General features: G+C 34.4%; 1 protein-coding gene across 1 annotated transcript; it reads left to right on the plus strand.

The window, feature by feature from the left end:
- The first annotated feature begins 1,422 nt into the window (after positions 1 to 1,422).
- On the plus strand, positions 1,423 to 8,390 carry STK33 (serine/threonine kinase 33). Its single transcript, XM_074842507.1, has 4 exons — positions 1,423 to 1,452; positions 2,681 to 2,819; positions 3,843 to 3,926; positions 8,311 to 8,390. The coding sequence occupies exons 2-4, from the start codon at positions 2,684 to 2,686 to the stop codon at positions 8,388 to 8,390; spliced, it is 300 nt and encodes a 99-aa protein (XP_074698608.1). The 5' UTR covers positions 1,423 to 1,452; positions 2,681 to 2,683.
- Positions 8,391 to 11,689: the final 3,299 nt, after the last annotated feature.

Consider the following 11,689-nt stretch of genomic DNA (forward strand, 5'->3'; position numbering starts at 1 on the left):
AGAAGCCAGTGGGGTTTTGTTCGACAGCAGATGAGGGAAGCCAAGCATTTCTCTGTGTTTGATTTCCATCCTTTGCAGATTATTACATCACCTGCTGCCACTTAAGAATTTGCTTCCTCCTCCTGTTCCCTTCACAACCTTTGTAGTACCTCTGGCAAAGACAGTGTCCTACTCGGCAAAACATTTTGGAACCAACAGTTCTGGATATTCGAGGTAAATATGTGAAGAATAAAGGGGAAAATTCCTATGAAACAATGGGGACACTTCCTAGAAAGCACATGGAATATTTCCTAGAAAGTGCAAGGTAAATTCCTGGAAAGCAAAAGTGAGATTTCCTAGAAAATGGAGCAGATTTCCAGGAAAGCATGAGGGTAGTTCCTGGAGAGCAGTGGGGAGGGTTCCTACAAAGTAGAGGTGGGATTTCTTATTAAGTCTATGGACTGGAAAGGAGTGAATGGAAAAAAATCCTAGAGTCAATATGAATATAGTGGTATAACTTTATGCCTGAAGTTTTGTGGCTGCATGATGAATCCTGAAACTCGCAATTTATCCACTGAAAATTCAGATACAGTATTTTGTTCCTCTTGATATTCTAAACTTTTCAAACTGTTAAACAGGCAATAGTAAATTATTTTAAGTTTTGGTTTATTTAATGGGTTTGAAAAATACTGCACTTTGGTCATTGTTAGCACATGGCAGCTGTGGCAATACTGGGTATGATTATGTTTAAATGGGATAGCCTCATGTAGGGTAGACTGAGTTGTTTCATCTCATTGATACCAAAATCCATCATATAATTGCTAGGTACTGGGATGCCTGGTGCTCTGTAAAATAATTTTTTGCTCATTTGGTCTGCTCATGTATTTGTGAGATCATGGGTATTAGCTCCACTGAGCTTGCTAGTTTCCAATGTGAATAATTAATTTTTTTTTTAACTCCATTTCCCCGACATCTTTCTCTCGTGTTCATTTTATATGCTTGTTAAACATCACCTATTCTATTTAAGTAAAACCATTTTTTATTTTTGTTTCATAGGTCCATGGTGTGTTTAGATAGTGTGAAAATGGTTGCATACAATCACAACCATTTTCACCATACTCAAACTTGAAGGTTTACAGGACATTTCATGAAATTGCATATTTAAAACTGTAAAATGTTACGGGCCAAATTTATTAGATCAATGAAAGCAATCCTGAAAGACACTAGGATTTACTTGGTAGTCATATTTATGAATGTAAGACCCATTAATTTCTTCAATACATCCTATAGCTTTTTTAAAAATAAATTGCTGTTGTTGAAAAAAATAATATTGTGATTTTTGTAAAATGTGCTTCCCATCAATAACTAAGGGTGGAAGTTCTGCCATGAAGCTTCTTGAACAGGAGGTGAATATCTTAAAGACTGAACCGTGATCATGTAATACACTTAAAAGAGATATTTGAGACACCAAAGGTAAGATTTCATTAATTGCTGCGCTAGTGTCCATAGACTGAAAAACAAACAAAAGCACCATCTCTGTTCCATGGTAACTCATCATGTATGTTATTTAACAATTTTATAATTTGACAGAAATCTTACAGCTCTTGACCAAAACATTGTGGAAATATTTATATTTTATTTTCCTCTAAATTCCTGCTAAGCTGCTGTTGCCAGAAATATAAACTAGCAGTTCAACAGAGGTCAAAACCAGTTTATGTCAAGGGAAATCCCTGACTAAGACTGCTTTGTTTGCTGATCTTTGATAGGCAGAGACAGTTACTACAGCCTAGGTTTTCATTTCTTCCTTCTTCCAATTCTCATCTTTCCCCCTCACCACCCTCCCCCATTCTATTCAGAACTATTGAAACAATTAAATACAGTCATCATGGAAAGTGGAGGGTTGTTTCTTTCCTCTGCTTGTTTGCTGTAGTGCTCTAGAAGGGAAGAAGTCCTCTTGTGTGTCCATAGGATTTCTAACAAGGGGAAACATCAGCCCATAAGCAGTCTTTCCATTTTTTTTATAGATGTCTGTTTCAGAAATTGTTATAAATCTGAAGAATGGTGGAAATCTTGTTTTTGAGGTTAAATTACTACTGTTCTGTCTTTAACTTACTGTAACTTACTGTATTACTTGGAAACGTGTTATTGTTGAGCTGAACAGAAAAGATCTCAGGACTTTATAATGACAGCACTATATTATAAATATTGCAGTGACACACGTAAAATAGTATTTGCTGTTAGCTGTAAGCATAGTTTTTTTTCTTGGGGTATTGAATTGGTCAGAAGTCTCATTTGAGTAATGTATTACAGTTTTCATTCCTAGTTGCTGAAAAGTTGTGTTTTATGTTGTTTCAAATATTGGTACTTGTTTAGACTGTCTGTAAAAGCTGTTGATAATGCATTGAATGGAAGAGACTTTAAGCTAAATCCAAATTTAGCCCTTGTTTTGAACTCATAGTAGTTTTCTATATTTTAAAAATGTATATCCTTTGAAAGCTTGAGAGCTTGTTGTAGTAAACACTGGCAGTATTTGTGGGAGGTCAATTGTCTTTTGCCTCCTGTTCATAAAATACTAAGTGAATTGGGGTTCTATGTCATCACTGCAGCTGGAACACTATTAATTATATATATTGTTATTACATTAAAAGAAACTAAAATCAGAAATAACAAAATCGTTACATTCTCTCTTTATTGATATTAGCAGATGTATCTTGCAATGGAACTGTGTGACGATGGAGAACTTAAAATAATTCTTTGTAGTAAAGGACATTTTACAGAAAATGAGACAAGGCATATCATTCAGAGCCTTGCTTCAGCAATAGCGTGTCTTCACAAAACTGGTAATTAAGTGCCTCTCTCTCTCCCATATGTTCATTGATTTCAAGTGTTCATACATTTAACAACAGTTACTGATAGCTATTCTTATCTATTATTTATTTCAAAGGAAAAAAGTAGTTCAGTAAAGAAAAAGTAAAATATACTACATGAATGCTTTTTTAGAACTTTATTTTTCTTACAGATGAAATTACTGCTAACATTTTTCTTTTATTTCTTTCTGCACCAGCTATGATAATAACATGTATTATTATTTCCCAACTTGCAACTGTTTTGCATTATAGCATTAACTTAGTTTAGTTGTGAGGTGTGTAGTCTATTACAGGAGATAAAAAAGCAGGAGTGGATGGTTTCTGATACTTCTTAACAGTAGGTGTTGCATTTAGGATTCTGTAAATATCAGCATTTTCATGCAACACACAGAAGCATTATAATTCTGCACAGTCCACAAAAGAGTTAACCTATCCAGCCAAAAATTTAGAATTGGTAGATAGTGTAGGATTGTGAATAATTCTGGAGTTTTTTACACAGAAACGATTAATTGCTCTGTTACAGCATACTACTTCTAGGAATCCTTCATTTACCACTTTTTCCATAGAGATATATGGGGTTATGGAATGGTACCTTGTTTAGAACCTTGTTTCTTTTGTGTACTCATTGAAAGGGCAAAAACTTCTACTGGTTTTGGATATGAAAATGAACTGCAGGTATGCAAATTTGATAATTACACAATATAAACTCTACTTTTTTGTTAGATGATGTTGGGTGATCTACTGATTAAAGACTGAACCAACATGAACTTTTCCCTTTGTTATGGGATTGTGGGGAGGAATGAGATTTGAAAATTTGAAATACATGACGCCTTGGATGAAATGGGAAGGATGCTTTTGGTTAGGCTTCCAGCAGTTCAGAGTGAAATGCACTGGAACTGCTCAAAGAAATTACTCAACTGAAAGAGTTTAAAACATTTCTGTCAGAATATCTTCACTGCATCTGATAACATTTTATTTCTTAATCTCGTTTGGCAGATATTGTTCACAGATATCTCAAACTGGAAAACATCTTAGTTAAAAGCAGTGACATCGATGAAGCAAATGAAATTAAACATAAAGGTAAAATGACAATTGTAGCAGTTCTGCTTCAGGAACTGGTTTTAATACCTCCCAGGTATTACTGGGAGACCTGACTTTGATACCTATTAGCAGCTTTTGAAATGGGCTACTAAATGGTGTTATTAGGGAAAAAAATTTTGGAAGATAAGTGCCACTGCTGAAAAAGGCTGCTTTTTTTTTTTTTTTTTTAAAAAAAAAAGATAAGTATATATCTAGGCCAATTAAAAAAAAAATTCCTTACAGTAACCCTACCTTGTTCACGTAGATCTATATTAGCATAGTCCCAAGCCATTAGATACAGGAAGCCAGCAGGTGCATGAGATGTAATTAATATTTAAATTAGGAATATTGTCAATTTAATGTAAATCTGTTAGTAATTTAGGGAAAAAAAAAGCTATTTAGACTGTGCCTTGATTGAAATACAAATATATTATAGGATTCTTTTGATATTAATAAATATTCACTACCTAAACACAATGTGCCATATGCTTACCTCTTCTTTTTATAGAAAAAAAAATACTCTTTGATGTTTAATAAATCATATGCTAATTCTCTGTTGCTGACTTGCTGTTTCAGTAGTAGTTACTGTGAAAATGTATCATCCTCTAAAATAACCTTGCAGAACTGAATTATTGGATCATGAATGTACTATCTTGGGTAGAAAACTCCATGTTGAGAAACATTTCAGACACTGAAGAGTGCGGACAACTCAGTAATTTATGGTGGGAGAAATCCAGGGTGCAGAACTCTGTTTGCTCTGTTTCTTAGAGTCATATAATAATATACTCTTTTTAAGAAGGATATAGGGAAATCCAAAATTATTCTTCAGTTTGGGATGTGCTGCAGAAACTTTTTGGAATCTCCAGCTAAACAATAGGATTAAACTCTAAACCAGTTTTTTCTTAGAAAGTTTCCATCCAAACAATGTGTCTATCCTAGTGCATGACACTGATTACTATTTGGTGTTGAAATGGAAGTTGAAAAAAGCCACAAAAGCGGGTAATTATGATATAGCCTGTCCAAAGGGCAAGCTTTTCAGGGTTTTTTATTTGCCTATTTAGGCAATGAATGCTTTGCATTCCATAATGTAAAGATTTGTACCCCTTTCTGATTTATACTGCATGCTATAATACACTTCATTATCCAGTATAGCATTCATTTTTTAATTCTGTGAAGTTCTTTTCCTCAATGGTATATACCAGCAATGCATTTCACAGCTTGCTTATAACAAACTGGAGCAAAAAAGAAATCCTTTTAGGAGGAAGATAATTAGTCCTTCTGACATTTTGATTGATGAAATACTAGTAGTATTAAATACTTCTTTAAGTGAGGGGGTTCCATGGGATGAAATTACTTTCCAATTTACTAATCATGACAGAAACATAGAGTCTCAACACTGGAAGGGACCTAAAGTAATTTGATTTATTTCTCTGTCCAAAGAAAGAAGCAGCTATACTTAAGTCATTTCTGATGAATATTTGTGTAAAGTGTACTTAAAGTCCTCCAGTAATGGAGACTCTGTAATCTTCCCAGGCACTCTATTCGGATGCTTCATTATCCTCCTAGAAATTTTTCTTCCTGTCTGCCCTGAACCTTCAGTATGACAATCAGCTTAAACTTATACTTACAGGCCATGATCTAATCACTTTTTTCGTTATAAATTTTCAGTTAACTCACCTGCAGCCACATAATTGCTAGAGCTGACCTGAGGGAGGTGGTGGGAGCCTATGCGTGGGGCTAAGGAAAAGGGTGGATCTGCACTTCATATTTTCAGACTATTATTTCTCGCTATATCCATCATGGATATGAAGAACAGGTAGACACCTTCTTATTTTCAGCAATCTGATATCACACTTCTCCCTTGGTCTCTTGTTCTTTAAACAGGATGAATTTTCTCAGTCCTGTCCTACATTTCCAATATTTGTGATTGACTTGCCATGCTCCATTTGGTACTATTATGTCAGAACAAGAGTATCCAAAACTGAGCACAGTATCTAGTTGAAGCCTCACTAGTGCTGGGCTGAGTGGAAGGATTGCTTTGTATGTAGTACAGACCTTAGGCTTGCATATAAAAAACACAAGTGATGACTGTCTTTTTGTAATTCATGTAAGGACTCTAAAGTCCACATAAAAGTACAAGGTAAGTGCTGGGAACCAGGCCATTGGCCTGTTTTTCATATTTAAATAGGCATATTTAAATAGGCTTCTAACCCTTTCAATACACTCACAGTCATTCCTGGCTTGATGTTGTCTTCAGAATTAATAAGCGTGTTCTCTCTTGGATCATCCAGGTCATCAATTGTAATGGTATCATGCCTAGGACAGACACCTACAAAACATTCCTTGCTGCAGCCTTCCACTTTGACAATGAACAAGTTACAACTACTTTCCGAGAAGCATTTTTTTATAAGCACGCGTGCACTGTTCCTGTGATATTTTAATGTAGACAGTATTATGAAAAAAGTTACATGAAACAGTATCAAAGGCCTTAATAAGATAGAGACATGTGATATTTAGCATTTCTCCTCTAACCCCAAAGCCTGTCAACCTGTGTGGCATGGAAATTTGTTCCTGACAGGTGCGTAATGTCTGTTACTTACCGCTTTGTTATCTTCTAGGTGCTTATTATTACCAGTTTTTTCCTGGGAATTAAAATTAATGGGACGCATCTGTAATCCTTTGATGCCAGCTTTTCCATCCTCTTAGATACCATGAATCCCTTTTTCAATTTTCAAGTATTTTACCCACCTTCCACTAATAGTTCTTGAACCACTAATAGCTCTGAAAAGTCTTGTCAGTTTTTAAAGTACTCTAGAATGAATTTTATCGGTTACAGCTGATTTTAAAATTTCCAACCTAAGTACTTGCTAACCTTTTGCTTCTCTGTAAAAAACTGAGGTCTTGCCCCTTTGTCATTGATATTGATTGTGCTATCCACTGCTTGCAGTTGACATTTTGGTTAAGATTGATGTAAGAAGACATTAAATACATTTGCCTTCTGAGCATCATCTATCAATTGCATTCTTGGTTGAATACAATACCAGCCTCTTTACTCATTGTCTTCCTACTCTTCATATACTTATAGATTATTTCATTTTTAGTTTATGTCCCTTACTAGTTGCTCCTTATTTTTCCTTTCTGATTTTGCCCCTCTATGCCTATGTGTTCCTTTTGTTCTTATTACCATGCTTTGTATGCTCCCTTCTTATGTGTGAGACTGGTGGAAATTCACAATTTAACCAGACTCGTTTAGTAATAAAAAAAAATAAATAAAAGTAATAGCACTTTCCTGATTCAGTCATTTTATTTTGTGTAGGATATGTATACAAGGATATAAACTTATATAAGTCTTTAAGTTTTCCCAGGATGTTAATAGCATGAATTACTGTTGGTTTAAAATGTTCTCAAAACAATCAATTAAAAATGAGACAATACCGTAGATTTTCTCCGGTTTGGAAATATTAATGTTAAGAATCTCCTTTAAAGTCTTGTTTTACCAGTTGTGGTATTATCAAACCATTAAGTTAACCGTTTTAAGTTCCTTGACATAATAATAATATCTGAAGCTTGGTACCTACCTAAAACATAAAAAAACTGAGATGCCAGTTAACCAAACTTTTTGATTTAGTGGGACACCACCAAATAAAATAGTCCCTGTCAATCTCCTCTTCTGTTGTGTGAAGGTTTTTATCTTCTATTCCTTACTGGGGCTAAGTATGTCACCTCCATTCATTCTGGAAGTGAAAATCATAGATCTTGCTGTGAACTCGCAACCACATCTCCCATGATATAGTAGATAAAATATCACTAAGATGGCCCAAAAGGAGCATTTTCTAACATGTGACTGAAATAATATTATTAGTGAATAGATTATAATTTGTGAATTGTTAATCTAAGATATAAATAAATAGGTTTGAAAATTTTTATTTTAGAGTATTTTGGTGCTGATTTTGTTCATCATATGTATTCAAACTAATATGTGCAAACAGAGGCTCTTGTGTTTTGCAAAAACCCTGTGGTGTTATGTACTACACTTATATCTGGGGAAAAAAGAAAAGTTTGTATGGTGTCTTGCAGTACTCTAAGTCAGTGTGAATACTTCTTTAATAACTTATTGTGGGGATAAAGGATACTAAGTTTAATCATACAGCTAATGACACAATGTCACCACCCCCTTAACAGCTAAATGATAAAAGTGAGAACACATCAGCATGAATTGTTAAGGTCTGTACATTATTCATTTAAACATCTGCTGTTGGTTCCTCTTTACATATGGGAATAAATTATACCACATCAGCACATTCTTCATGCTTTGTGTTTAAGCATTTAAAAGTTTTTTTTTTTTTTTCTATTATTAATACAATTTTTTCTGCTTGGTTGGCAGACCCTGAAGTTATCAGTGCCTATGACTACAGCCAACGGTGTGACATTTGGAGCATAGGTGTCATTATGTACATGCTGTAAGTAGCTTGTAAAAGTAATATAAAATGTACAGACCCATTTATAATACAAGTACTTTGCACTGAAATAAAAAATAAACCCGTGTGCTAAACCTTCACAGAAGACTGAACTCTTATAATTGCTTGTATGTAAACATTACAAATTTCTATGAAGAATAAAGTAAAAGATACAATTCAGTGTTAAAAATGGAGTATTTGACTTATGCAACACATTATAGTCCTGAAATAACAGAATATTACAGAATATTGCAGTGAAACCCCGTAAAACTAAACTGAAAGTTCAGGCCTCTCTTTTTTTCATATGTTGGCTGGATCTACATAGGAGAACAAAGTTCCTGATTTTCAGATTATTGGTCAAATCCTCAAATGGATTGCACAAACTGTAATCAGGATAAGGGCTTTTCTTCTGCACCTCTGACTGTGACAGCTCTGTAACTGTGATGTCTGAGTGCTGCCAGGTCTCCCTGTAGAGGTTTTCTGTGTCCTTTGAAAGTTTACTAGTCCACTGTTATTAGAGGAAGGAAAAAAATTTCTGCATTTGTTAGAGTACACGCATATTTTTTGCATTGAAGTTTTTAATAATTTATAACATTTGTCTTAGTTGCAAAATAGTAATTCCTCTCTGAAAATCTTATCCTGACTATACTAGCTAAATAATATAAAAAGGTACCCCAGTAATTAAAAATAAATTATAGCAACGTACATAAATTACGGTTCATATGAGGCAACTAAAATGTCACATTGTATACACAGACTTTTTTTCTTTCATAATGTATTTGCATGTTTTTTTCCCCACTTTCAGTCTTTTTCTTCTCTCAGTTGCCCTCAGATGATGCTTTAATGCCAGCGTTCTAGAGCATTGCCACTTGCCATTTCATTTGTTATTATTTCTGTCCTCTGTTTTAGTGTTGTTGCACACAGCTGAATTCTTTTATAACTTAAGACTTCGTACACGAGCATGACACAGGCACACAGTTTCATGACCTCCTCTTTTCTGGATTTTCTTAGTTTTTTTTCTTTCTACTTTGTTTTGGTTCCTCAGTTTCTTTTCTATACAATTAGCTCACTTTTCTTCTTGTGTCAGTATGATGAAGTGTTCATAGCTTTATTGCCTTTTTTTTAATTTCTAAAATCCATGTGTAATTTTTATGCTGATACAGAATGAGTTTTATTGTTGTACTTCATGATATTAATGTTTGTATCACAGTAGTAGGATTTGCAGAATATAATACAATAGAATATATTATAAAATGGTTGGTAGAAATGGGATGGTTTGGCTGGCTAATAAGAATCCAGAGCAGGGCTTGCAATCAGCACAATTCACAACTCAGAACTTGTAAAATTCAGAGCAGTGAATTGTGTTGATTGCAGCCAGAGTTTAGAATGTCTGACCTTCTTCCTTAATTAGCAATATAAATATTTTTTAAAATTAGCATTTTGTAATCACAACAGTGTCAGAGCAAAGTAACATTAATTCACCCCTTGTTGTATTGACTACACAAGAATGAAAATACTGTGTATGAATTAATACAATTCACACTCCTTTTTATTGCTTAATTTGAAAATAGTAATATGAAAGCCGTAAGATCATCTTCTGATTTTAATTCTGGTTTTGCAAATTACTTTTCTTCCCACCCTGAAAAATAGCTTGTGCTCCTGGTGCTCCTCTAATGGGCTTAAGGATACTGTTACAGCCATTACTGCTACCGTCCCAACTTTGACCCTTCTAGGCTACAGCTAATGCCTCCCTGGTAATTTGCTAGCTGCCAGAGCTCTTTTTGCAGTGCAGATGGCATGCTCCATCTCAGTACCAAGGGTATTATTGCCACGACAGGCTCAGTCTCTACCTATATGGGGAGCATAAGCCCTGAGGTGACTCATGAACTCTGTTTTCATGAATGTTAATGCACAGGGTTGCCTCTGCATAATGGGGCAATGCCGGTGTGATGGATTTTTATATGTAATTTAGACCGCGGTGTACTTTATACTTTCCATTTCATTTCTATTTTAACATATACTAATAGAAGCATACACAATAGTAACCAACAAAAATAAAATCCATTAAAATACAAAAGTATGTCAGCATATTGAAAGAGTAGTGCTGTCTGTCACACTCCGAGAGTATGGCCCATATGCTGCTCTCTTATAGGAAAGGGTCAGGGGCTTCTTTTTCCTGTGCAATCTACACTACTGGATTTCTTGCTTATTCTTCCAAGTGTGCTCAGAGACTCTGGTCCCTGCAATAGTTCTTGAAAACCTTTGTGCAACTAAAGAAGTCTAGGATGCCTAATAAATTACTTCCTGCACTGCAGCAGTAAGAAACCTATTAAGAAAATGTGGTACTTTTTGCTCATTTCTAAAGGAACAGAAAATTTCTTTACAGATTTTCAAGGTTTCATGTGATACATTTCACCTACTTAACTTGATTTCTTTAGCTGAAGTTATCTGTTGTCTGTCACTGTCTTAGCCCGGAGAGAATTTAGTCCTATCTGTGCATAACAGAGTAACGGGCGTTGTCATCAGCCAATACTTACAGTATCGTGTCCTGAAATGAATGCATTCTTCCCATTTTCTGTTCTTCAAATTGAGCTCCATGTGGATTTAAGTCCTGAGGGAGATTGGGAAGGAGAATTGGAGGATAAAAGAAAACAGTAATTTTTATTGAAGACATTTCGAGATTAAAAGTTTTGGGGAAAATGCACTAAAATATTAATTTTGTGTTTTACCTTAAAATTAAAAATTAAAGCCATGTGAATGAAACTCCAGACTATTTTACTTTGATATAAAGTGACAGACATCCTTCACTAGGATGTGACAGTTATATTTTCAGTAGCTACTTCTGCGTTTTGGGAGCAGAACTAAAAACACAGTTTGATGCAAATAATTTATTTGAAGGAGTTAGCTTCTTTTTTGTTTTAAAAGGCCACAAATAGGTGTATTAATTTCTTGAAAGTATTTGCTATGCAATTTTTGCATGTCAGTTGTGCATGAAGAGTATGATGTAAAATCTATTAGAAATTTAATCTGTCTTTATGAGTTTTGATTGAAAACACAGATCACATGATACAGTTTTTCATTCATTATGTGATTAGTAGAACACAGATCAATATTTGTTTTCAAAGTATATTCTCTAATAAACATTTACAGTTGATGTTTCTGGTTAATACTTCCTTTGGTAGATAGTAATAGTCACAGAAACCAAATACAAAGCAAGTTTAAACACTGGCTTTCATAGTAACACAATTTTTTTTAGGAATGCATTTGTTTTAGCTTCATATATATTGCCTTTTTTTTTATTGTTAC

This window comes from Strix aluco, chromosome 16 (assembly GCF_031877795.1).
Source record: "Strix aluco isolate bStrAlu1 chromosome 16, bStrAlu1.hap1, whole genome shotgun sequence".
Lineage (NCBI taxonomy): Eukaryota > Metazoa > Chordata > Aves > Strigiformes > Strigidae > Strix > Strix aluco.

Coding starts and splice junctions, on each gene's coding strand:
- STK33 (XM_074842507.1), top strand. CDS start 2,684: ATGTATCTTGCAATGGAACTGTGTGACGATGGAGAACTTAAAATAATT. Junction 2,820..3,842: donor AGCGTGTCTTCACAAAACTG/GTAATTAAGTGC, acceptor CTCGTTTGGCAG/ATATTGTTCACAGATATCTC. Junction 3,927..8,310: donor AAATGAAATTAAACATAAAG/GTAAAATGACAA, acceptor CTTGGTTGGCAG/ACCCTGAAGTTATCAGTGCC.